At 46.3% G+C, this 24,000-nt stretch overlaps 2 protein-coding genes across 2 annotated transcripts in view; one reads left to right on the plus strand and one right to left on the minus strand.

Annotated features, from left to right (window-relative positions):
• The window catches only part of QDPR (quinoid dihydropteridine reductase), an 18,796-nt gene extending 8,972 nt beyond the window's left edge, over window positions 1-9,824 (minus strand). The window contains exons 1-4 of the mRNA XM_015096651.3: window positions 9,698-9,824; window positions 6,507-6,599; window positions 3,027-3,123; window positions 33-173 (exon numbers count right to left, since the gene is read on the minus strand). Coding sequence (XP_014952137.2) covers window positions 33-173; window positions 3,027-3,123; window positions 6,507-6,599; window positions 9,698-9,796 — 430 coding nt within the window. The 5' untranslated portion in view covers window positions 9,797-9,824. The remainder of the gene's footprint in view (window positions 1-32; window positions 174-3,026; window positions 3,124-6,506; window positions 6,600-9,697) is intronic.
• A 2,122-nt stretch (window positions 9,825-11,946) lies between these two features.
• Window positions 11,947-22,232, plus strand: CLRN2 (clarin 2). The gene is made up of 3 exons (XM_004010009.6): window positions 11,947-12,692; window positions 18,518-18,697; window positions 21,692-22,232. The coding sequence occupies exons 1-3, from the start codon at window positions 12,440-12,442 to the stop codon at window positions 21,955-21,957; spliced, it is 699 nt and encodes a 232-aa protein (XP_004010058.3). The 5' UTR covers window positions 11,947-12,439; the 3' UTR covers window positions 21,958-22,232.
• Window positions 22,233-24,000: the final 1,768 nt, after the last annotated feature.

A 24,000-nucleotide genomic window follows, 5' to 3' on the forward strand; every position in this document is an offset into this window, starting at 1 on the left:
CCCATTTCACAGACGGGGAAACAGAGGCTCACCAGGCGTCCCGTCCAGGGCGGCCCTGGCCCCCGCCAAGGTCAGGAGGCCTCCTTCCTTGAGGTGCTTGGTGGCCAGGTGGCTGGAGATGGTGGATGTCCACACGCTCTGTTTCCACATCAGGTCACAGTTTTTAAAGAGCGCTGAGCAAACAGACACACGAGGTCAGCATTCACAGGGAAGAAGCTGAAGGGTGAGCTGGACCCCCAGCACCCGCCACTCCAGGAAACCCCCATGGCCACTCGGGGTCTGCAGGGAGATCTAACACACACACAGCCCAGGGCTGGTGCTCAGAGATGCAGGTTCAAGCCCAGGTCACATAATCAGCCAAGGCTCAGCCTCCTCACCTGTAAACTGGTTAGTGTTAGTTGCTTAGTCGTGTCTGACTCTGCGACCCCATGAACAGTAGCCCACCCGGCTCCTCTGTCCATGGGATTCTCCAGGCAAGAATACTGGAGTGGGATTCTTCAGGGGATCTTCCCGACCCAGGGATCAAACCCAGGTCTCCTGCATTGCAGGCAGACGCTTTACCGTCTGAGCCACCGGGGAAGCCAAATTGGTAAACATCAGCCAACAAACGAGGGCTGTTGACAGACAGCTGGGACCGGCTTTAATTCAAACACTGCCCTGCTTTATAAATGGCATTAGGGGACTTCCCTGGTGGTCCAGTGGTTAGAACTCCATGCTCTCACAGCCAAGGGTCTGGGTTCGATCACTGGTCGCAGAACTAAGATCCCCGCAAGCCACGTGGCGTGGCCAAAAAAATAATTTTAAAAATTTCAAATATAAATAAAAGACTTCAGATCTTTAATTAGAACCTATATGTCTAAGACAAGTTTTATCTGTGATAAAAGATCTCAGGGACTATGGCGACATAAAGAGGGCTTTCACGGAGCGACAGTGTTTCATGGCTGAAAGTTTAATGCCAACTTTGAAGACTCTTTAAAAGAAAGCTGAAATAGCAGCTACCTCGCATTTGTTTTAACCCTCTGGCCTCGTCAGAGACGTGAGGAGGAGCAACTGGTAAGGGAGGTCACATCACCAGCTGAACGACCCTCCCCTTCCCTGCTCACAGGAGACACGGAACCCAGTGCCCCCGTGACCCTGAGAGAGAGCCCCCCTGATACAGAAGGAGGGTCTGCAGGGCTGATGACCAAGGCGCTGCATTTCCCTGTTAAGAAAAACTAGGGGAAAAAGGGTGGACCCACAGTCACTTCCTGTTCCCCAAATACGCAAAAGGCCGTCAGGCGCTCTGCCAAGCTGATCCCCGACAAACTGACAATTTCACATTTAGGTGTGGTTCGCAGAGAAGGAAAAGGAAATGGCCACCCGTGCAGTATCCTTGCCTGGAGAACCCCACGGGCAGAGGAGGCTGGTGGGCTGCAGTCCATGGGGTCACAGAGAGTCGGACACGACTGCGCACACACACACGCGCGTGTGCACACAGAAAATCAATTCCTTTCTAAATCACTTTGGCTGATAAACGTAGAAGGGATGACAGAACTGGAAAACTACCATTTTCCAAGCCCCAGTGGAATGACTGATGCAGGCAGATCATCAATGGATGTTTACAACCACTAGTTTGGGGGAATGTGGGTTTCTCAAGGTGTTTGGGAACAGGATACTCATACATGCTGCCAAAGCACCATCTCATGGGTCACTTACTAACTGCAAATAGAAAAATGGACTTTACGACTGAGATCTATCTCCTTAAGCCTGAGCCAGCATCAAAGTTGGCATCACACTGGATGGACGGTAGAGCAGGCCGTGGGATATGGTGAGGACTCACAGGGCTGCAGAGTGAGGTCCACATCACTCAGGAAGCATCCTCAGCTCCAGAGAATTTAACCTGAATCTAAGCAAGTCTCCAGACCTACCTTCCAGTTCACAGGAAACACCAGGGGCAGAGGAACAAGGTAAATGATACCTTAAAGAAACAGTCTGACCCAATCAGGGTGGGGGACATTCTACATGGAAACTGCCTTGGACCTGCCAAGCCTATCACAGGAAAGAAAAAAAGATTCTAGATTAAGAGACTCAAACAATAATACAATGCAGCACCTAAACCCTGATTAGAATAAATCTAGGGAAAACAGCTATGGAACAGACTGAGGTAATTGGAACATGGGCTGATACGATTAATCTTACAGAATCACTGGTAACTTTCTTAGGTATGAGAAGGGCATTACCCTAATGTGAGAGAACAGCCTAATCCTTGGAGACACACACTGAAATACAGTCAAGTGTCAAAGCACTTTCAAATGATTAACGACAGCAGCAAAAATACACACACGGAGGACACGCATGCGAGAAAGCACGAGAATGCAAGTACGGCAAACATTAACAAGGACTGAACGGTTCTTTCATCTTTTCTGTGTATTGGGAAATGTTCACGATAAAAAAATAGCAAATAAACTCACAGCCTCAACAAAAGCTCAGTTGTGAACTTCTGAATGCTCTCTCCGTTCCATTCACTTTCCCAGTTGCCAGTGAGGAGCCCTGAAAGACTGCGGGGGGGACCATGCTGACTTCGTCCTGTCTCCTTTTTAATCTCAAGGCCCCTCTGCCCTAACTCCTCTGAGCGTCCGTGCATGCTGAGTCACTTCAGTCGTGTCTGACTCTTCGCCCCCTATGGGCTGTAACCACCAGGCTCCTCTGTCCATGGGATTCTCCAGGCAGGCATGCTGGAGTGGGTTGCCATGCCCTTCTCCAGGGGATCTTTGTGGCCCAGGGATGGAACCCAAGCCTCCCGTGGCTCCTGCACTGCAGGTGGATTCTTTACTGCTGAGCCACCAGGGAAGCCCCCTGACCTCCTTTATGGGAGGTTTTTTTTCCTCTGTAAAATGGGGTGTTGATCCCCACCTTAGAGCAACTAAAAGGGTTCAGGGCAGCAGAGAGGAAAGCATCCAGCCTGGCACATAGCACAGGCCCGGCCTGTGCTGTGCACCTGGACAAAGAGCAGAGCAGGTGAAAGATTAACTCAGAAAAGGACTCACACTTGGACTTGGCATTGCCCCCAGCCCATCCTCCAGCCACACAAAGGATCGCGTCCACCTTCTCTGTACCCAGAAGTTCCCCCACCTCAGCTGTCACCTGAAACAGAAGGGCCAGAAAAGAGGCACAGATTGTCAGGTAAACCTCGACAGGCTGACGCCTGACGTTGCTATAGTCACCTCCATTGAGCTTTCACTTTTTCGTAAGTCAGTTTACAGTACCTGGCAATTAACACTTTGAAAATCGGATGCAGGACCAATTTACAATGAACATTTTGGACAGTAAAGCCTGACTGCATTTCAGTGTGATTTTCATAAAGCAACCTAGAGTCTTCTGAATATTCTAAAGGGTGGAGACGTACACATTCCTGGGATAAAACAATAAATAAAGTAGGAAATGTTTAAAAAAAAAATCACAAACAAATTCATGAAGCATTCCACATTTTTTTAAAAAAATGACCTAGGATTTCACTGCCTATAGCTAGATTTCTGGTTATTTCTTTCCAGAATTTCTTTGCCAATCACAGAATCATAATCTGAAATAATCAATTCTACTCTCCCTCCAATACAAACAGCCCATTAACTGTAACTCCAAAAAAAAAAAAAACAAAGCCAAAGAGAAATTTTTTCCTTTAAAAAAAAAAAGCAATAAAAAATAATTAATGGCAAAATGTTGGTAAGCAATGAATACATGGGGGTTCATTTTAATTCTCTACTTCTATTTGATTAAAATGTTTAAAGTGTTAAAAACAAACACATGTCTTTTGTTACAGTTTATTAAAACAAAAATCTGAGTAGACACACAACCCTGGCCGTCATCCATGAATCTTTTCCATATTTTCCTGGAATGGCTGAATGGATCATAGCCTATCAACAGCTCTGTTAAGATCAAGCTTCTAAAGAAGCAGCTTAACACAGGCGTACCAGCATTAACATTTCAGTCTCTGACGGCTTTCCCTAACAATTTCTAAGCCTCAAATCACTCTTTCAGGGGAACTGCCTGGCGGTCCCATGGTTAGGACTCCACCCTTCCACTGCCGGGGGCAGGAGCTCCTTCCCTGGTTTGCGAACTAGGATCCTGCAAGCCACGAGGCATGGCCAGAAATAAATCAATTATTCTTTCATAGAGACCGATTTGGCAACGGAAACCTATCTTTCTTCTGCTCTACGTTCTATACCAAAATCTTTCAATGTAAGTAGATCCCTGACCGTCCCTTGGCAAGGACCTGACGTAACCCTGGTCCAGCTTGTGAGATCTTCCTCCTGTTACCCCGGTTCCCTGGCTGCCTCGCCTTCATTTCTAAGCCACATCCCATTGCCGACAGCGAGATCTCATCCGCCAGAAGCTGCGTCATCTCCCCGACCTCTGTACCCGCACACAATCTGCGCTCTACCTTTTAGGGAAGCACGGAGCCCACAGCAACAACGCTCCTGCTTGATTTGTCTTTTTTTTTTTTTTTACCACCTCTGTGTTCTATTTTTATAATAAAATTAAAATGAGGCATTTTAAAATTCCTCGCCCTTAAATTCTTCCTTCTGCCTATCCAACCGTCTTCTATAGGTTGAGTTTTTTTCTCACTTCTTCATCTTCTGTCACAAGCGAATTTTCAGCCTAAGGAGGCCAATTTAAATATGCCTGTGTGTGTGCTCACTCAGCCGTGTCCAAAGCATTGTGACCCTATGGACTGTAGCCCGCCAGGCTCCTCTGTCCATGGGATTCTCTAGGCAAGAACACTGGAGTGGGTTGCCATGCCCTCCTCCAGTGAACCTTCCCCACCCAGGTATTGAAGATGCATCTCAAGTCTCCTGCACTGGCAGGTGGGTTCTTTCCCATTAGCACCACTGGGAAGCCCTAATTTGCATGTCCTAAGGTTGAACTTCCTCTTCTAGAGCTTTAGAATCAAAACCTGGATGTCATGCTGTTTGTCCAGAAATTCCTGACTGAGTGACTGGGGGATGAGAAGGCGCAGGAGGGGTTACAGATGTTAAAAGCTAAGCTTTTCCCAATCTTCGTCCTAAAGATGCACCATATAGTCAAGTCTCAGCTGTGGACAATTTCACATTCGAAATGGGACACAGACATCAGAAAGCGGCAGCTAAAGGAGCAGGAGAGACACTGGCCACAGAGGACCACGTCTGGAGGAGCTGCCGCTGTCCACGCCCAGGGCCTCCCTTGCGTCTGGTTTCACTTTTCCTTGCTTTATTCACAGGAAGCTATTCTGCTGAGAAGCAACTTTAACATGCAGTTCAGAGCCCAGGTTCAAATCCCGGCTCTGCTACCTATGACCTGTCTGAGCAAATACCTGCGACTTCCGTACCCATTTCTAAAAGGGAGATACGATGAGACTTGGCTTTGGGGGTGTTAAAGACATTAAGCGGCCTATTGCAAATAAGACACTTCTTACTATGTCTGACCCACAACAAATCCATACTGAGTTTTCCTATTAAGTCCAATAAAACCAATAAGAGCGTTAAGCACAGGAATCATTAGGAGGCTTCCTTGGACTGCAAGCTGCAGGGTTGGCATGAAGACCACAGATAGCACATCCTTCATGCAGCTGGCGGGAAGGGCTCTTCCAGAAATGCAGACCTGCTTAAGAGCATCTCAGATACTTATACCAAGACATCCAACGAACTGTCAACAGTTCCTCCTCGGGGACACAGTCACAGGGAGAAAAAGGGATATTTCACAATTATCTATATAGCTGTAGAGTTTTGCCTGACTTCTTTACATTACGCCTAGTCGAGAAGATTCCCCTGGAGAAGGGAATGGCTAGCCACTCCAGTATACTTGCCTGGAGAATCCCGTGGACAGAAGAGCCTCGTGGGCTACAACAGTCCTCGGGGTTGCAAAAAGTCCGACGTGATTCAGAGACTAACATTGTCACTTTCACTTTATAATTGGAAATGACCTAGTTTGTTAGTATTTTTGCTTTGGGAGGGGGAGCTCTGCTTTCTGGAACGTATCTTCAATAAATAAGAGATGGAGATGAAGATGTTCACCACAGTATTCTTAACGTTAGTAAGTAAAAGAAGTTAGAGTAAAAAAAGAAAAATTGCCAAAAAAATTTTAAATGTACAAGGACAAACCAAAGAAACTGTGACCAATCCAAAGAAAAATTACAAGTTGACACAGAGGTGTTATTAAGTGATTTGAGGAAGAATTCAAGCTAAGTTAAGTTGAAAAAAGAGAAGCTGACCATAGCTTATAAAATACGAATTTATCTCAACCTGCAAGACTTATAGTATGCAGAGGAAGCACAAGAAAATGGGCCAAAATGTGAACTAACTAGTGAGCTAACTAGACATGGATCATGGGCTACTTGTCTTTGTATTTTTTTTTCACTTTTTCCAAATTTCCCTCCACAAGCACAATGGCTCTCATAATTAGAGAAACAACATCTGAAAGAAGGAGAACACACCGCCCGTGGAGCCCTCTCCCCAGGGCTCCCCACCCCACATGCTATGCTTCCCTGGAATCACCTGGTCGGCTTGCTCCGTGAACGAGTCTGTCATTTTAACCACGACGTTGGCACTGGCCTCTTCGTTCTCCTGCACGTCGATGCTGGCAACCCACTGGAGCGAGGAGAAAACAGGTTTGGTCCAGAGGCAGTCAGGCATGACAGATTCAGGAGGAGTTGGAGACAGGTTAGAGGCTTAAGCAAAAACCCACTAGAGGAAGGACCTAGCAATTGACCTCTAGAACCCCCTGCAAGGCTTTCCGGCTTTGGCCAGCATACCCCTTCCTGATCCCCAGGCCAGTCCACTATACCTCCAAACACCTCTTTCCCTTCCACTCTCACCTCTGAAAGCCAAACCCTGCTGGTGCAGAGATGCCCGAGACCAGGGATTTGCAAACCTTTCCTTAAAGAGCCAGAGGCTAAGTCTTTCAGGCTGTGATGGCCATTCGGCCTCTGCTGCAACTACTCAACTCTGCTATCACAGCTAGAGAGCAGCCACAGAATACAGCCCAGGAATCGATGAAAGAGCCTGGCTGTGCGCTGAGAAGGCATCAGTCGAGGAATTATGAATTTTATATAATGTTCACCTGTGGCTACTCTTCTTTGGATTTCTTTTCACCAATTAAAAATGGGGAACTCCTTTTTAGCTCTTGGGCTCTGTGATAACAGGTGCCAGGCAAGACCCAACCAGTGGAGAACTGGAATTTTCCAACCCCTGTCCCAGAGCACAAAAGGATGACTGTGGGCATGCATGTCAGGTCAGAGTTTGAATCCTGGTTCTGCCATACAGCGACTCTCTCAATCACCCACTCGGCAGAGGCTCCTCTCATGCAAAATGAGGGCTGTCAGCAATCAACTGGGTTAGTGAGAGAATTAAAAGAAATGCAGGATGCTACGGTGGACGAGTGGCATCACAGACCCAACGGATACGGGTTTGAGCAAACTCTGGGACGTAGTGGAGGACAGAGGAGCCTGGCATGCCGCAGTCCATGGGGTCCCAAAGAGTCGGACACGACTGAGCGACTGAGCAATATCGGCTGCTGACACTCGGTGCTGACTCAGAACGCTCCAGGGCCGTGCAGTCTGAAGGCCCCAGAGATACACATCTCCCCCACAAGCTTTGAAGAACAGAGCATCCATTCAAAACACTCACTGCTCTGTGTCACAGTGAGGAGGGTACTGAGACAAAGAAATAGCTCATCCCAGAGCCCCCAGAGCTCCCAGGAAAGAAGGGAGGGAAAGACAGAGTCACGGGTAAGTCAGCTCTCCAGATTCACCACGTGAAAGGACACCCACCGTACACCCCCCTCCACCCCGCCCCGAGAGGAAGCACAGCCCTTGCATCTGTAGCACATGGATACAGGAGCCCTGTATTTCTTTTTTAATTGGAGGATAACTGCTTTACAATGTTGTGTTAGCTTCTGCTGCACAACAGCATGAATCAGCTGTTTGGTTTGTTCAGCTGCTCAGTTGTGTCCTTCTCTTTGCAACCCCACGCACTGTGGCACCCCACGCTTCCCTGTTCTTTACCAACTCTTGGAGCTTGCTCAAACTCGTGCCCACCTAGTCCTCTGTCGCCCCCTTCTCCTGCTGCCCTCAGTCTTTCCCAGTATCAGGGTCTTTTCTAATGAGTCAGCTCTTCGCATCAGGTGGCCACAGTACTCGAGCTTCAGCTTCAGCTTCAGCATCAGTCCATCCAATGAATATTAGGATTGATTTCCTTTAGGACTGACTGGTTTGATCTCCAGGAATCTGTACCATTTTTCTAGATTCTATATATACATGTTTCAACTCTGTATTAACGTTACTGGAAAGACTAAATGGAACTATGAGTATGTAGGGGCTCTGATGTGCAGGAGCTTAGAGCCTGGCCCTGGGCTGGCAGTCCTTAAATGTTCCATGGTTACCACCCACCGCTCCCCCACCCACCCCCCTGCAGATCTGGGAAGACATCTCAAGACAGGTAAATGGTGGGTATTCAGAACCCTTCGAAGCATATTCCTATACTAATATGAGCTGAAAACCCTGACTGCCTTTCTCCCTGGTCCCAGGCTGCTGCTGCTGCGGGCAAGTAAACCCCCAGGAAAGCTCCTGGAGCTACAGCGGGGTCTCTGAGCAAGAAGCCACTGCAACTGAAGACACTGTGGGTGGAGTCTCCACCTGGAATTCGCGGGGCAGGCTGGGGGCAGGGGGCAGGGTCCCTGGCTCGGTGACAAGCGCACCTCCTACCCATGATGCCAAGTACTCCAAGTAGTCTTTGCCAAACAAAAGGCATTTGCAAGCTTTCAAAATATCACATACAAGGGAAGCTAATGGAACAGGGGTATATATCAACAGGGGGTTTCCCACGTGGCGCTAGTGATTTAAAAAAAAAAAAAAACACGCATGCCAATACAAGAGATGCGGGTTTGATCCCTGGGTCAGGAAGATCTCCTGGACAAGGAAATGACAACCCACTCCAGTATTCTTGCCTGGAGAATTCCATGGACAGAAGAGCCTGGCGGGCTTCAGTCCACGGGGTCGTAGAGTCGGACACGATTGAAGCAACTGAGCAGGTATATATCAATAACATATCTGACTCGATGGACGTGAATCTGAGTGAACTCCGGGAGTTGGTGATGGACAGGGAGGCCTGGCGTGCTGCGATTCATGGGGTCGCAAAGAGTTGGACGCGACTGAGCGACTGAACCGAACTGATATCAATAGTAGCTAACATTTAAATAGCTTTTACCAGCATCAGGTAATTTACAACTTATGCGTAATGACACCAATTATTTAATCCTCATAACACCTCTAAGAAATAAATACAATCAGTACCCCCCATTTTACAGATGGGGAAAGTGAGGCTCGCTAACATGAAGCGGTCAGTTCAGGGTCACAGGGCAATAACCCCAATGGCCAAGTGAACAAGGCAGTGATTTCAAATCCTTCCCTCCTGTGACCTATCCCTCCGGTTCTGGTCTGTCTAGAATCATGCTCGACACTCCGGACCCCGCAGAGGCCAGAGAGCAGAGCCCCTGCACCAGCCTCCCGGCTGCACCAGCCTCCCGGCAGAGCAAGGCCCTGCACCTCGGCCCGGGTGCGCACGCAGGCGTGTAGACCTGTGCACCTGCAAGCACTCGCGTCTCGGGGGTTCAGCGGCCGCCAGCTCCCTTCCAGCCCGCCCTCCAGCGCGGCGCGCGAAGGCTCCTCCGCGCCAGCCCGCCGAATTACCCAGTTGCGGGCCCGGAAGGCCTGCACGCATCGCGAGCCCAGCGCGCCCCGGCCGCCGTACACCAGCACCCGGCGCGCCTCGCCAGCGGCCGCCGCCATCCCTCCGCTGCGTTCGGCTGCCGCTTCTGCTGCCGCCCCGAGCGCGGACGCGGCGCCCCGCCCCGCCCCGCCCGGCCAAGAGGGGCCGGCGCCGCGACCGCGCCCCAGCCCAGCTCGCTGCTGCCGCCTAGCGCGCGCCACCCGCCGGAGCTCGGCCGGCCCCAGCCCCGCGCGCAGGAGGCACACTATTCTGTAAGGCCTCCGCGTGACACCCGCTGGGAGACGTGGTCTCCAAGTGCTGTTTCATTTTCCTTTGCACAAGCAGCCTGGGACAGTTTGTGTGTGTGTATGTGTGCTCAGTCGTGTCCGACTGTTGCGATCCCATGGATTGTAGCCCACCAGGCTCCTCTGTCCATGGGATTATCCTGGCAAGAATACTGGAGTGGGGTGCCTTTTCCTTCTCTAGGGTAAGAGCAGAAGGGAGTGATGGGGGATGAGATGGTTGGATGGCATCACCCGCTCAATGGACATGAGTCTGAGCAAACTCAGGGAGATAGTGAAGGACAGGGAGGCCTGGTGTGCTGCAGTTCACAGGGTCGCAAAGAATCAGACATGGCTTAGAGACTGAAAAAAGAACAGCTCTAGGGGATCTTCCCCACCTAGGGATCAAACCTGTGTCTCGTCTGTCTCCTGCATTGGCAGGTGGACTCTTTACCACTAGCGCCACCTGGGAAGCCCTGTTTTATGAATTGTCACTAAAAAATATTTTCACAACCTGAAATTAGAGAGTTATTTTATTTGGTGGTCAAGTTTAGGACTCAGAACCTGGAAGACAGCATCTCAGTAGCTCTGAGAAAACTGCTCCCAGGAAGCAGGAGGGGAAGTTAGGCTACATACAAGTTTGCAACAAAGGGAACAGGCAGTCTGAACATCAAAGATCAGGTATCAAGTTAAGGAACTTGGCTTTCTATGTCTGGGAAGAAGCAAGCCTTTGCGCTCACTGAATTCATTCTTTCATATGCACCTCAGCTATCTAGGGCCAATCCTGTTTCCTTATTCACCTTGCTTCTTGCATTCTCCCAGCTCCTCAGCAAATGGGGCTGGGGGAAGCCTGAGGGGGGGCCGCCACACCCACTGGATCACATGGATCACAATCAGTTTTGGGAGCCCTCATTCACCTTTGGAGGCCAGCAATGGCTGATGGCTGTTTCATTCCTTGTTTATTGATATGGCAGGAGATATTTTCATTTTATAGTATGTTGTTCATTGTCAGAAAAAAAGAATTGCTATGTCAAGGTCATTGTGATGAAGAAGCATTTCAAAGACCTGATCTCCAGCCCCAACCCAGACCTTCAGTTTCCTCAGGAAAGAAGTGTCTGGAATGGCCTGTCCCCTGCCTGCCACAATGGGTTGCAGCACCAGCAGGGGTGAGCCTGGTTCCCTGAACTCCTGTTGGTTAACAATGCAACCCCCAGGACCCCCTCCAGAGATCTGAGACCAACGGAGGAATTTCACTGGGCCACTTCAACCCCACTCTGCCCCCAAACCTATCTGAGTGGCTGTTGCCAGCCTCACGGGACATGAAGTTGACATTCGGTGATTGTCTAAAAATTAAAATTTTAAACGCACAGTATAAGACAGAAGTTAGGGAATACTGCATTTCTTGTGCCTGTAAGTGAAAAGAAAGTGACATGTCTTCACCACTGTGTGTTCAGTCTTTCAGTCTCGTCCCACTCCTTGCAACCCCATGGACTGTAGCCCGCCAGGCTCCTCTGTCCAAGGGACGCTCCAGGCAAGAATACTGGAGTGGGTTGCATTTCCTTTTCCAGGGGCTCTTCACTATCAGAAGAGACACAGACCCCGGCAGGGTGATGGGAGAAGGTTATTTGCTAAAACATTAGAAAAACACTTTCCCATTCAGATGACATGACCTGTGAGGGATAAAGAGGGCGTGTGTGAGTGTGTGTGTGTGTGTGTCTGTGTGTGTGTAAGTGTTGTGTCCAGGCTGTCCCAAGCCATCTCAAAGCTGCAGTTTTACCCACAGCGGATCTACCCAGTGATAAATTCAAGAATCATAGAACCTTGCTTACGCATTTCAATTAAAAGGGTTGGGAACAGAGGTCATTTCGTGGCGTTCATAACACTTCTAGGGGTTCTGACAGCAGTGACATTTCAGAGAAGGCAATGCCCAGGCACGCACCAAAGAGATCAACATCTGATCCTGCGCATTGTTGGCAACATTGCAAGGCTAGTCTTTCCGTCTTTGCTTTCCTTCTACGGTTTGCAGTTTGTGAAACTGCTTGTTGTCTCTGTTAGACTCAGATCTTCCTGATTTTGCCTGCTAATAGCTCCTTCATCATTAAAAGAGCCGCAGTAGGGTTATTCAAATACTCCAAATGAAGAACAGTTAAACTCTCTGCTGAAACCTTAGTCTAGTGGGAGATATAGGGTTACTTCCTCCGGTAACACACTCCTCCACACTGCAGCCAGGTGAAGACGTCTCTGTAGAGACTTCCCATGTGGTTGTAGTAAACATGGGCTGTGGGGGCAGGAGCTGAGGGAGGACCAGGAGACGCACCTGAACTCTTGAGCCGGAGTGTCTGGAAGAGCCGACCCCGAAGCAGTGGATCACCCAGTGTCCGGAAGATGCGGAGGACCCCCGGGGTTGCTGGGACCCCTGGGGCATGACCGGCACCCAGCAACATGCCTGGATGGTTCAAAAAGGCGTGGTATGGGCTGGCCTCTCTGCTCAGCTTCTCCTCCTTTATCCTGACCATCGTTGCCCTGGCACTGCCCCACTGGCTGAGTGGGAAAATCCTCTGTCAGACGGGAGTGGACCTCGTCAACGCCACGGATCCAGAGCTGGTCAAATTCATCGGAGACATTTACTACGGACTCTTCCGCGGCTGTAAGGTGCGGCAGTGCGGGCTGGGGGGCCGCCAGTCCCAGTTCACGAGTGAGTATACTGCGGCCACAGAAGCTGCTTTAGAACACTTATTTGTAAACACTTGTATGGGGTGCGTGCATGCGCGCTCAATCACCCCGTCGAACTCTTTGCGACCCCATGGACTGTGGCCCACCCACCAGGCTCCTCTGTCCATGGAGTTTTCCAGGCAAGAATACTGGAGTAGGCTTGTGTCTAAATGCAGAATTGAAGAGCCGCTTCGGTCTAAGGCATGATGACAAAATTCACAGTAAGCCAAGGACTTACTCTTGTTCAGCATCAAGAAAAGATCTTTTTTTTTCCTTTCTGCGGAGGTTTGTAGATCTTTGTAGTTTACCTCTATGAATAATCACTGTTAATATGTTGAGTGCTTACTTGTGTCAGGCATTCTACAAAATGCTTTCCATGGCTTGTCTCTGTTAAGCCTTGTAACAAATTTATAAGGAAGGCATTATTAACATTAACTCGCAGTCTGGCCTGCGAGTGTGGACCAGCTACTGAAATGAAACTTACACTTCTGTTTATATTGATATAAAAGCTTCAGAGTCTGAGAAAAAGCCAAAGAGCTCTACATCCGAACACTGGAATCAGACTACCTGGGTTCAAAGCCCCGACTCGTTTCCTGGCAGGGAGAGCTCAGGCACAGCTTCTGTCTGGGAACGTGAGCAGGTACTGACCTGGGCAGGCTGACATCCAGGTCACGTCAGAGCTGCTCTGCTGTAAACAGAGCAGGAATCCAAGCCCAGTGTATGGAGGGTCCTCTGGGAAGGAAAAACCAACCCCAAAAGGCCAATATTCTGCATGTCTTCAGAATGAAACAGATTGCCGGTGAGAACAGCAGCCTACAAATTCATAAGTAACCCACAGAATGGAAAAACAAGGGAATAAGGAATTTTCTTCATTATTTGATTTCTGTATGCCAGGACTGTAGTGGAGAAGGATATGGCAACCCACTCCAGTACTCTTGCCTGGAAAATTCCATGGAAGGAAGAGTCTGGTAGGCTACAGTCCGTGGGGTCTCAAAGAGTCGGACACGACTGAGAGACTTCACTTTCTTTCTTTCTTTAGCCAGAGTATCTTCTTAAACATATAAAGAGAGAAAACTGGAACCACTGACAAATGATACAAATTGGCTTCACTTATATACATAAAGGATATAGATATTAAAAATTGTTAGGTATAGCAATAAAAAAAATTCTTGGGGAATATTTCTATTTACCCAGAAATTAAACTGGACAAGAGATACTGAAAAAATAGCTAGGTCTTTTAAGAATATGAGGGGATAAAATATATCAGCAAATCTGATTGTGCTGTACAGTCGAAACTAACCACCACATTGTAAAGCAAGTATACTCCAATAAAATGTAATAAAAATTACATAGAAAGCTGAAAACACATTTAACATGAATAAATAAATAAATATAACAAAGAAATAGGACAAGCTGAAAGGAAGTGATGACAACTGTGTGCAGTGCTTGGTTCTGAGCTGGGTCCATTTACTGTAAAGGACGTCACTAGGATAACTGATGGAACTTGAACCGGGCGTCAGGACTAAACAGCAGTTATACGCCAGTGTTAACCTAATGGTTTTCATAGTTGTATCATGGTTGTCAAAGAGAATGCCCTTTTTGAGGAAACTGCCCCTGAAGTACTCAGGGTTGAAGGAGCAACGTACCCTCATATGGTCCAGGGGGAAAAAAAATTATTGGTAGCATTAAGGTTATTTCAAAACCACTTATACAAAAAAAAAAAAAAATTAAGTGGGAGATGGCACAATTTTTAAAACAATTGTAGATAATTTGCAAAATTTTTATTCTGTATTGGATATTCAAGATTTATATGATTTGAAGAGAAAGCAGAGTATATTTCTCACTACTTTTATATGTACAGCTCCTAGAGCCAACATCACCTACCTAGGGGGTGCATCAGAGCCCACCACCCCCAAGACGGAATCAGGATTTACCTGCTACTATCCACAGAAATTTTAAAAACTCCTGCAATTTCCAAATCAATCAGGGAGAAAAGCAAAGAGCTCTGTATACAGGATGACTTCCCATGTAGTTCAGCAGTAAAGAATCTGCCTGCCGATGCAGGAGACTCAAGAGACCTCAGGTTCAATCCCTAGGTAGGGAAGAGCCCCTGGAGAAGGAAATGGCAACACACTCTAGTATTCTTCCTTGGGAAATCCGGTGGACAGAGGAGCCTGGTGGGCTACAGGCCATGACGTTGCAAAGAGTTGGAACAACTGAGCGACTGAGCATATATATAAGCTCTTGCATATGCAGCACAATCGTGATTAAGATCCTTGTTTATACCCAGACTTTGTGAAATAAAAGCAAAACAACCTAGCCATTTGAGTGGAAACAAAGAGACAGATGCTTATTTAGCCACATTCACATATTCACCCATATTGTAGAGTGTTTGTGGGCCTGGTATTTGAGGAAAATAGGGATGAACTAAACAGAGGAGTGTCTGCCATTAGAAGCTTTCCATCCCGGAAAGAGAAAGGCAGTAAGTGATCCCTGAGCAGCGACACATTAGCGTCACAAGCTTCCTTCTTTGTTCTTTTCCTTCATCCGTTTCTGTGCTGGAGAAGAAATCTTACTTATGCCCATCTACCTGATGAGGAAACTGAGGATCTGAGAAACCAATAATTTCTGTAAAAGCAGCTGATGTAGTGCCTGAAAGGTAGTATGTGCTTGATCATTTTCAGTTTGCTGGGGCCCTTGTCATCTCTCACCCCCAAATATTTCATCCACAGCCAGACCTGGAACTGACCTCAGATCTCACACTTTTCTTGTTACTGTCTATTTTAGAGAACAGGCCTCTCTCAGATGTGTCTTTTGCAAATATTTTCTCCTGTTCAGTGACCGTGTTGTTGTTGTTTTCTGACACTGTCCTTCAAAGGGCAGAATTTTTTTCCATTTTAATGAAATCGAATATATCAATTATTTCTTTTTTTAAATTATTTTTTGCCTTGCTAGGGGTAAAAAGGACCTCTGGATGTCTCTAGGATATTACAAATTATGTAATAATAAGGTAATTATCTAATTTGAGATGCTGATAGATTGATTAATCACTTCTGGGATTCAAGCAAGGTATCTTTTGTACACAATAAGAACACTTATTCAAATTCAGGACTTGCCTGGTGGTTCAGGAGCTAAGACTCAACACTCTCAACGCAGGGAGCAACTAAAGAGGGAAGATCCCACGTGCTGAAATGAAGATCCGATGCAGCCAATAATAAATACGTTTGTGTTTTTTTTTTGAAAAGGAATATTCAAATTCAAAATAAAGCTTCTAGAATTTCAGCTCTGCAAGAACTAAATTTTTACATTTTTGCTTATCCAAGTTATCTGATTTTCCTGCTATGCTGTGTGTGTGTGCTAAATCCCTTCAGTCATGTCTGACCCTTTGTGACCCCATAGACTGCAGCCCGCCAGGCTCGCCTATCCATGGGAATCTCCAGGCAGGAATACTGGAATGGGTCACCATGCCCTCCTCCAGGGGATCTTCCCAACCCAGAGATCGAACCTGCCTCTCTTACATCTTCTGTGTTAGTAGGCAGGTTCTTTACCACCAGTGCCACCTGGGAAGCCCCCACATCACTTCATATGCCCCCAAATGCCCTCGCCCATCATAGTAATTGGTTATTTCTCAATTTTTTATTAGATCAAATCTGGAGATGGTTTCATATCACTACATGGATATGATTAATTCTTTTCAAAAGCTATATTGTGTGGATTGTGCTTTAATTAATTAAATCAGTCTCCTACTGATTCATGGGCTTCCCAGGTGGTTCAGTGGTAAAGAATCTGCCTGCCAATGCGGGAAATGCAAGAGACGTGTGTTCTATCCCTGTGTTGGGAAGATTCCCCTAGAGGAGGAAATGGCAACCCATTCCAGTATTCTTGCATGGGAGATTTCATGGACAGAGGAGCCTGCAGGGCTACAGTCCATGGAGTTGAAAAGAGCTGGACAGAAATCAGCACAGCACCAATTCGTATTTTCATTTCTCTCCAACCTTTTGCTACTTTAATGAATATCTGATACACAGACACACATATATATACATATATATATACAGCTTTGAGCACACGTGGGAGTGCTTTTCCTAGAAGTGAAATTGCAAGAAGACATGCTGCCAAATTCCTCTCAAAGAAAGTTGTATAAATTAATATCACTACCAGGTTTGACAGCATCTCCTTCCCTATACCTTCATCAACACCACATATTAGCGAACCTTTGGTCTTTGCCAATCACATAGGTGATGATATTCTATTTTAAGTGTTTCGTGAGGATTTTTATGCTGGTCATATGTCCTAAGGATTGCATGAGCAAGTAAGGGGATAAGAAAACAATTAGGTAATCAGGCACAAGCTACCACATTTGGAATGAAAAAAAAAAAAATGCTGAGAATTTGCAATAAAAAATAAAAATCTAAAGGACATTAAGATATAAGGAATGGAAATGAAAACGAGAAGTCCTACAGGGAAAAGTCCCATGGGAAGGAGTCCAGAAAAGTTCAGAAACTTTTTCCAGGGTACAGTTTCTCAGGCTGAGGAGATAACCACATGAAGATAAATACACATGGAAAGCTAAAAGGAAAAAGCTAAAAGGAAAATTTGATCAGAACTAAAGATGTAACTGTGCTGTGTCTGGAAACTTCTGAGTGGAAAGGACACTTTAAAGGGAGAGAGACCAAAATTCCTGTTCTCAGACTTGACAGACACCAGCCTTCTCTGAATAAAAATGGGCAGGTAAGCCAGCAAAGGAGCGGGGGAGGGAAGGGAATGGGGTCAGGCAGAGAGTGGAGCCAGGAAAGCTTTGAGTCCTGGATCTCATTTGGGGTGGGAGAAGGGCTGGTCCAGTTTGGTGCCAAGTAGTGAAGCAGGGAGGCAGGAGTGCACAGGATGGACCCAGGTTAGACCAGGAAGTATTCAGTAGAAACCTCAGAGTAGTTGCAGAGGAAGGGTTTTGCCCAGGTGTTTTTGTTATTATTTTTTTTTAGCTTTCATCATTTTTTTTAAGTCTTTATTGAATTTGCTACCTCATTGCTTCTGTTTAATGTTTTGTATTTTCTGGCCATGAGGCATGTGGGATACTAGCTTGCCCAGCCAGGCATTAAACCTGCACCCCCTGAACTGGAAGGCCAAGTCTTAACCTACTGGACCACCAGGGAAGTCCCCATTTTCATTGTTTCAAATCATTCATATATAATAACTGAAACCAGTGACTCTCAACTCTACATACCATATGGTATATAGGACTATGGGGCTTCCCTGTGCCTCAGACAGTAAAGAATCCATGTGCAATGCAGGAGACCCAAGTTTAATCCCTGGGTCAGGAAGATCCCCTGGAGAAGGAAATGGCTATCCACTCCAGTCTTCTTGCCTGGAGAATCCCATGCACAGAGGAGCCTGGTGGGCTACAGTTCATGGGGTTGCAAAAGATTTGGACAAACAACACTCTGACCCTGATGAAAGCTTTGTGATCTGCCTTCTTAGACTGCTTCTCGTGCCAGGCTCCTTTGCTAAATAGACACCCCTTGGGGCTTGTGTGGATCAACTCACATCAGATCCCAGAGCCGCAAGGCTGATGCAGCTTAAACACCCAGCTGGGGTATATTCTGATTTTGCATCCACCCTAAGGAAGTGAAGGTTGTTGGGGAACTGATATGGGGTAAATTTATCTGGGAAGTCTTGCTTTCTGGAAGCCCAGCACTTGCTGCCTTGCCCTCACTCCGCTGTGCTAACATCTTCACGGTAAGCAGCCTGGGCCATGTACCTTGAGCTGAGCTCTGAGGCTGACGTGTTGGCTGGGTCTTGTCTCCGCAGTCTTCCCACACCTGGTGAAGGAGCTCAATGCGGGCCTCCACGTCACGGTTCTGCTGCTCCTCTTCTTGGCCTTGGCGCTGGCTCTGGTCAGCATGGGCTTTGCCATTCTCAACATGATCCAAGTTCCGTACCGGGCAGTCAACGGCCCTGGGGGCATCTGTCTATGGAATGTTCTTGCAGGTAAGGGAGGCCCCATGGGGAGAGAGATTCCTGCCCACGTCACCAGGAGGCTGAGTTCCAAGCAGGTGGGCAGAAGGTGTGCAGGAGTGAAAATAGCCCACCTCAAGCTTCACTTCCCTGGGTTTGTTACCTTCTTAATGGGCCCCAATGTACTTCTTACTAAAAGTTGAACAATAGCTGTCATCATGAAGAATCAGGTCTTAGTGTGTATGAGTGGCTCAGGACTTGGAGCAGCAAAGAGGTTGGGATGAGAGACAAGGAAAGACAGAAAGATGGAGGTTGGAGAGATGGGGACCCTGGGACCAGTGGTAGGGGAGCTGCTGCCATGAGGCTGAAGGAACCTCACAAAGAACAGAGGAGAAGGAACCTGGGGGCTCACGGTCCTTATTTTCTGTAACCCTCACAACCTCCCTATGTTTGTTGTTGTTGTTCAGTAGCTAAGTCGTGTCTGACTCTTTGGGACCCCATAGACTGCAGCCCACCAGGCTCTCCTGTCCTTTGATATCTTCTGAAGTTTGCTCAAATTCATGCCCATTGAGTCCATGGTGCTATCTAACCATCTCATCCCCTGCCACTTCCTTCTCCTCCTGCCTTCAGTCTTTCCCAGCATTAGGGTCTTTTCCAATGAGTCACCTCTGTGCATCAGGTGGATAAAGTATTGGAGCTTCAGCATCAGTCCTTCCAATGAATATTCAGGGCTGATTTCCTTTAGGATTGACTAGTTCGATATCTTTGCAATCCAAGGGACTCTGCCATATTGTTAGACCCATAGTTACAGATGAAGAACCTGAAGCTCAGAGATGTTAAAAGAGGTACTGAAAGTCACATAGTCATGAGTAATAGAGGCAAGATTCCAACCCAGGTATAACTGAGTCTAAGCCTTTTGTCTTTTCATTAGTCCATGGTGTCATCTATGACCACCATGACCTATTTTCCAAGACAAAACCCAAGTCAAAAGATGTCTATAAGTGTGTGCAGGTGTGTTGATTTAGGAGAGTATCTGGTATATTGACATTAATTCACCTTTAGTTCAGCACTGAAAAAAATCACCTGTAATGAAAGTAACAAATCCCCAAAAATGATTTCAGAAAATCCAGGTCAGATGGTGAAGGTGTCCTGATGTCAATAACCCCTCACTACCTCACTACCTTATACAGGATGACCAGCAAGTATAAAAACAAGTAATGTTGGTTTTCTCCACTTTAAAAAAAAAAAAAAAAAAAAGAAGGCAAAATTGAAGGAAAAAGGAGGAGACAGCAGAGGATGAAATGTTTAGATAGCATCACTGACTCAATGGACCTGGATTTGAGCAAACTTCGGGAGATAGTGAAGGACAGAGGAGTCTAGTGTGCTGCCCTCCATGGGGCTGCAAAGAGCTGGACATGACTAGGGACTGAACAATGACAACAATGTTGCTTTATCATAAATTAGAACCTAATGTCAGTAAATCAGTTATTACATACTTGCCTATATTTGCAGACAATGGCCATCATGTAGAATTTCTTATAGATGTGGCTCACTCCCATCTAGACTTGCATATCTCTGCCTGAATCCTCACAGTGACTGGCATGTAGAAAGTGTTCAATCTCATTCTTTAAATAAATGCTTGTCTAGGTCAATTTCCTTCCTTCTTGAGGCAGTACTCTCAAGCTCAGAGTATTTTTAAGAAGGCAATTTGGCAAAACTTGACTCTCAAAAGGCATAAAAATATGAATAGCCTTTGATTAAACAACCCCATACAGTAATTTATGCTAAGAAAATAACTGGAAAAGAGCACAAAAATATACATTAAAAGGTGTTTCCTGCAGCACTTTATAATATAAAAAATTGGAAGCAATCTAGAAATCCAGAAATTAAGTTACCCTTAATTAAACTTAATTAAGTGTGTCACTGGAATGAGGCGTCATAGACCAATTTAAAGTGGTGCTGTAACAGAATATTTAGCAACATGGAAAAAAAAATTTTCAAGTTAGAGAGAAAAAAATCAAGTGTAAAACAGTAGAAGTACCATAATACTAACTCTGTTAAAAAAGAGAGAAATGTAAAGAAATATACTAAAATGTTCCAAGTGTTTTCATTTGACTTTTAGGGGAAAAGCAAATTTGTCTTTTCATCTTTATGATTTTCTTGGATGTCCAAGTTTTTTTTCAAGGAAAGAATAATAATCTAAAGAAAGAGAATAATAAATGTGATTTTAAAATATTAATTAAATCAGGGTAGGAGAAAAGTTGAGCAAAAGAGAGAGAGATGGGGAGAGAAAAAGAAACAGAGAGAACCCGGAAGGTCCAGGTCCGAAGCAGCAGGTAGGGAAAGACATGAAGTCTGTCCCTCTCACCTCTCCTTTCCTCCTTCTCTTATCTCTTCTTATCACTAAGCTTGGAAGATGGATATTAAAGAGGAGAGAACTGTCTAGCCCTCTGTTGATCCTCCAGTCCACCCCATAAGATGCTCTTGTGTCTTTCCTTATAGCCTCAGGATCTGCATACACAGGCTGAATTAGTTAGAGATTGAGCTTATCCAGTGTGGGTAAGTGCCCTGCACTGGGTAAAGAAAAAATTAGAGGGCTTGAGATTCAAAGTTGATTTAATAGGAAGCTTATTCCCACACCTCTTGCCCCTCACACAGTGAACTATCTGCTGCTTTAAAAAGCAAATTAAAATTTGTGTCACCCTCAGAATGTTTTAAGGGGCTTCCCTGGTGGCTCAGTGGTAAAGAACCCGCCTGCCAATGCAAGAGACCTGGGTTTAATCCCCAGATTGGGAAGATCTCCTGGAGGAAGAAGGGCAATCCACTCCAGCATTCCTGCCTGGAAAAATCCCATGAACAGAGGAGCCAGGAAGGCTACAGTCCATGGGATCCATCGCAGAGTCAGACACAGCCAAGCAACCTAAACCTCGAAAGTTTGTTGCTTGTGCCCCAGAACAGCCACCTCACTCTAGGAGTCGAACTGCAGAAAAAAGGGCTGTGTATGAGGGTGTACTTTCCGGGTTTCAGGCGGAGTCATGGCCTTGGCCATCGCCAGCTTCATGACCTCGGTAAAATTTCACGACCTGACAGAACGAATCGCCAACTTCCAGGAGAAGCTGTTTCGCTTCGTGGTGGTGGAGGAACAGTACGAGGAGTGCTTCTGGATCTGTGTGGCCAGCGCCTCAGCCCATGCCACTAACCTGGTTGTGGTGGCCATCAGTCAGATCCCCCTACCGGAGATCAAGGCCAAGATCGAAGAGGCCACGGTCACAGCTGAGGACATCTTGTATTAATAACCTGCACCTCAACCAGTTTTTGGTGTGAATGGAAACCTCCCTTTTCTTTTTCCAGGTTTCACAGTCCAGAATGTCTGTGTTACCGGCAGAAAGAATAAGGAAGTGGAAGGGGGGAGGGTAGTACGTGCACCAGAAAAGAAAACTTTCTGAATTTATAGCATCTCTGTACCTCTTTCTCACTGATCTTGGAGTTAGAGACTGCCACTTGCCGCCTGTCTGTGATGCTGGACGATTCACTTAATATCTATAAAATGGGAATATTAATGACCTTGCAATGTTGTAATGAGGTTTTTGTTGTTGTTCAGTCACTAAGTTCTGTCTGACCTTTAAACCCCATGGACTTCAGCATGCCAGGCTTCCCTGTCCTTCACTGTCTCCTGGAGTTTGCTTAAACTCATGTCCATTGAGTTGGTGATGCATCCATCCATCTCACCCTCTGTTGCCCCCTTTTCCTCTCGCCTTTAATCTTTCCCAGCATCAGCGTATTTTCCAATGAGTTGGCTCTTCACATCAGGTGGACAAGTATTGGAAATTCAACTTCAGCATCAGTCCTTCCAATGAGTATTCAGTGTTGATTTTCCTTAGGATTGACTGATTTGATCTTCTTGTTGTTCAAGGGATTCTCAAGAGTCTTCAACACCACTGTTCAAAAGCATGAGTTCTTTGGTATTCAGCCTTCTTTATAGTCCAACTATCACATCTGTACATGACTACTGGAAAAACCTTACCTTTGACTATGTGGACCTCTGTCAGCAAAGTGATGTTACATGGATGATAGTGTTTGTGTACTGGCTGGCACCCTGTACATATAAGACAGTACACATTCCAAGAAATGTCTAGAGACTCTTGGTATATTTCACTCAATACTAGGAAAGATGCTAAGAGGAAAATGATAATATGCCTGACACCTAGTCTTTCCACAGGACACAGGAATCAGAGAGCAACAATAACAGTAAGGATGAAAATAACCACCCTTCTTTAGGGGCTTCTCTTGTGGCTCGGCTGGTAAAGAAACCACCTGCAATGTGGGAGACCTGATTTTGATCCCTGGTTTGGGAAGATCCCCTGGAGAAGGGAAAGTCTACCCACTTCAGTATTCTGGCCTGGAGAATTCCATGGACTGGCTACAAAGAGTTGGACATAACTGAGTAACTTTCGCTTTCACTTTTCACTCTTCACTGGAGTGGCTACTGCCTGCATTTCTAAAAGTTTTACATATAGTAAGTCATTAGGTCCTCAGCACAGGTTTGTTGGTATAGTACTACTTAAGTCCTATTTCACAGATGAAGAAACTAAGGCATAAAGAGGTCAGATCTCTTGCCAAGGTCAGGAATTAAATAGAGGGAAGTCTGAAGCCAAAGGGTACATGTTTAACCACTTGGCTAATCTGACGGTTGGTGTACAAACAATCACAGAGCAATGGGATCAGTGTTATAACAGCATATGGAAAAAGGACCCAAGAAGGAGTTCATGCTTCAGGAGGGGATGCGATGTGCATCCCAGAGTTGACACTCGATCTAAACTTTGAAAGAAGAGGAGACTTTTTCCAGCGGTAAAGGAAGCAAGGTTGAAGGATTCCAGGTCAAGTCAGCAATGATAAGGAGGCACGGCATATAACATTACAAGTGTTAAGTGTGTTAGCCGCTCAGTCCTGTCTGACTCTTGGCAATTCCATGGACTGAATCCCCTCAGGCTCCCCTGTCCATGGGATTCTCCAGACAAGAATACTGGAGTGGGTTGCCATGCCCTTACAAAGGGGACTTGAAAGTATGTGCCCAGGAGGGTTAGAATATTGCCTTATTGCAGCTGTTGGACAAACCCAGATGCTTTGTATTAGGTTTTCCTAAATCGTGCTGTGATAATGGTTAATTTCATGTGTCAACTTGGCTAGGACATGGTACAGAGATGTTGGAGAAACACTACTCTAAATGTTGTTGTGAAGGTATTTGGCAGGGGGTGATGGGGTTAAACAGTAGATTTTCAGGAAAGCAGATTGCCCTCCATAATTATGGGATGGTCTCATCCAATCAGTTGAAGGCC

Source organism: Ovis aries, chromosome 6 (genome assembly GCF_016772045.2).
Source record: "Ovis aries strain OAR_USU_Benz2616 breed Rambouillet chromosome 6, ARS-UI_Ramb_v3.0, whole genome shotgun sequence".
In the NCBI taxonomy this organism is placed as follows: domain Eukaryota; kingdom Metazoa; phylum Chordata; class Mammalia; order Artiodactyla; family Bovidae; genus Ovis; species Ovis aries.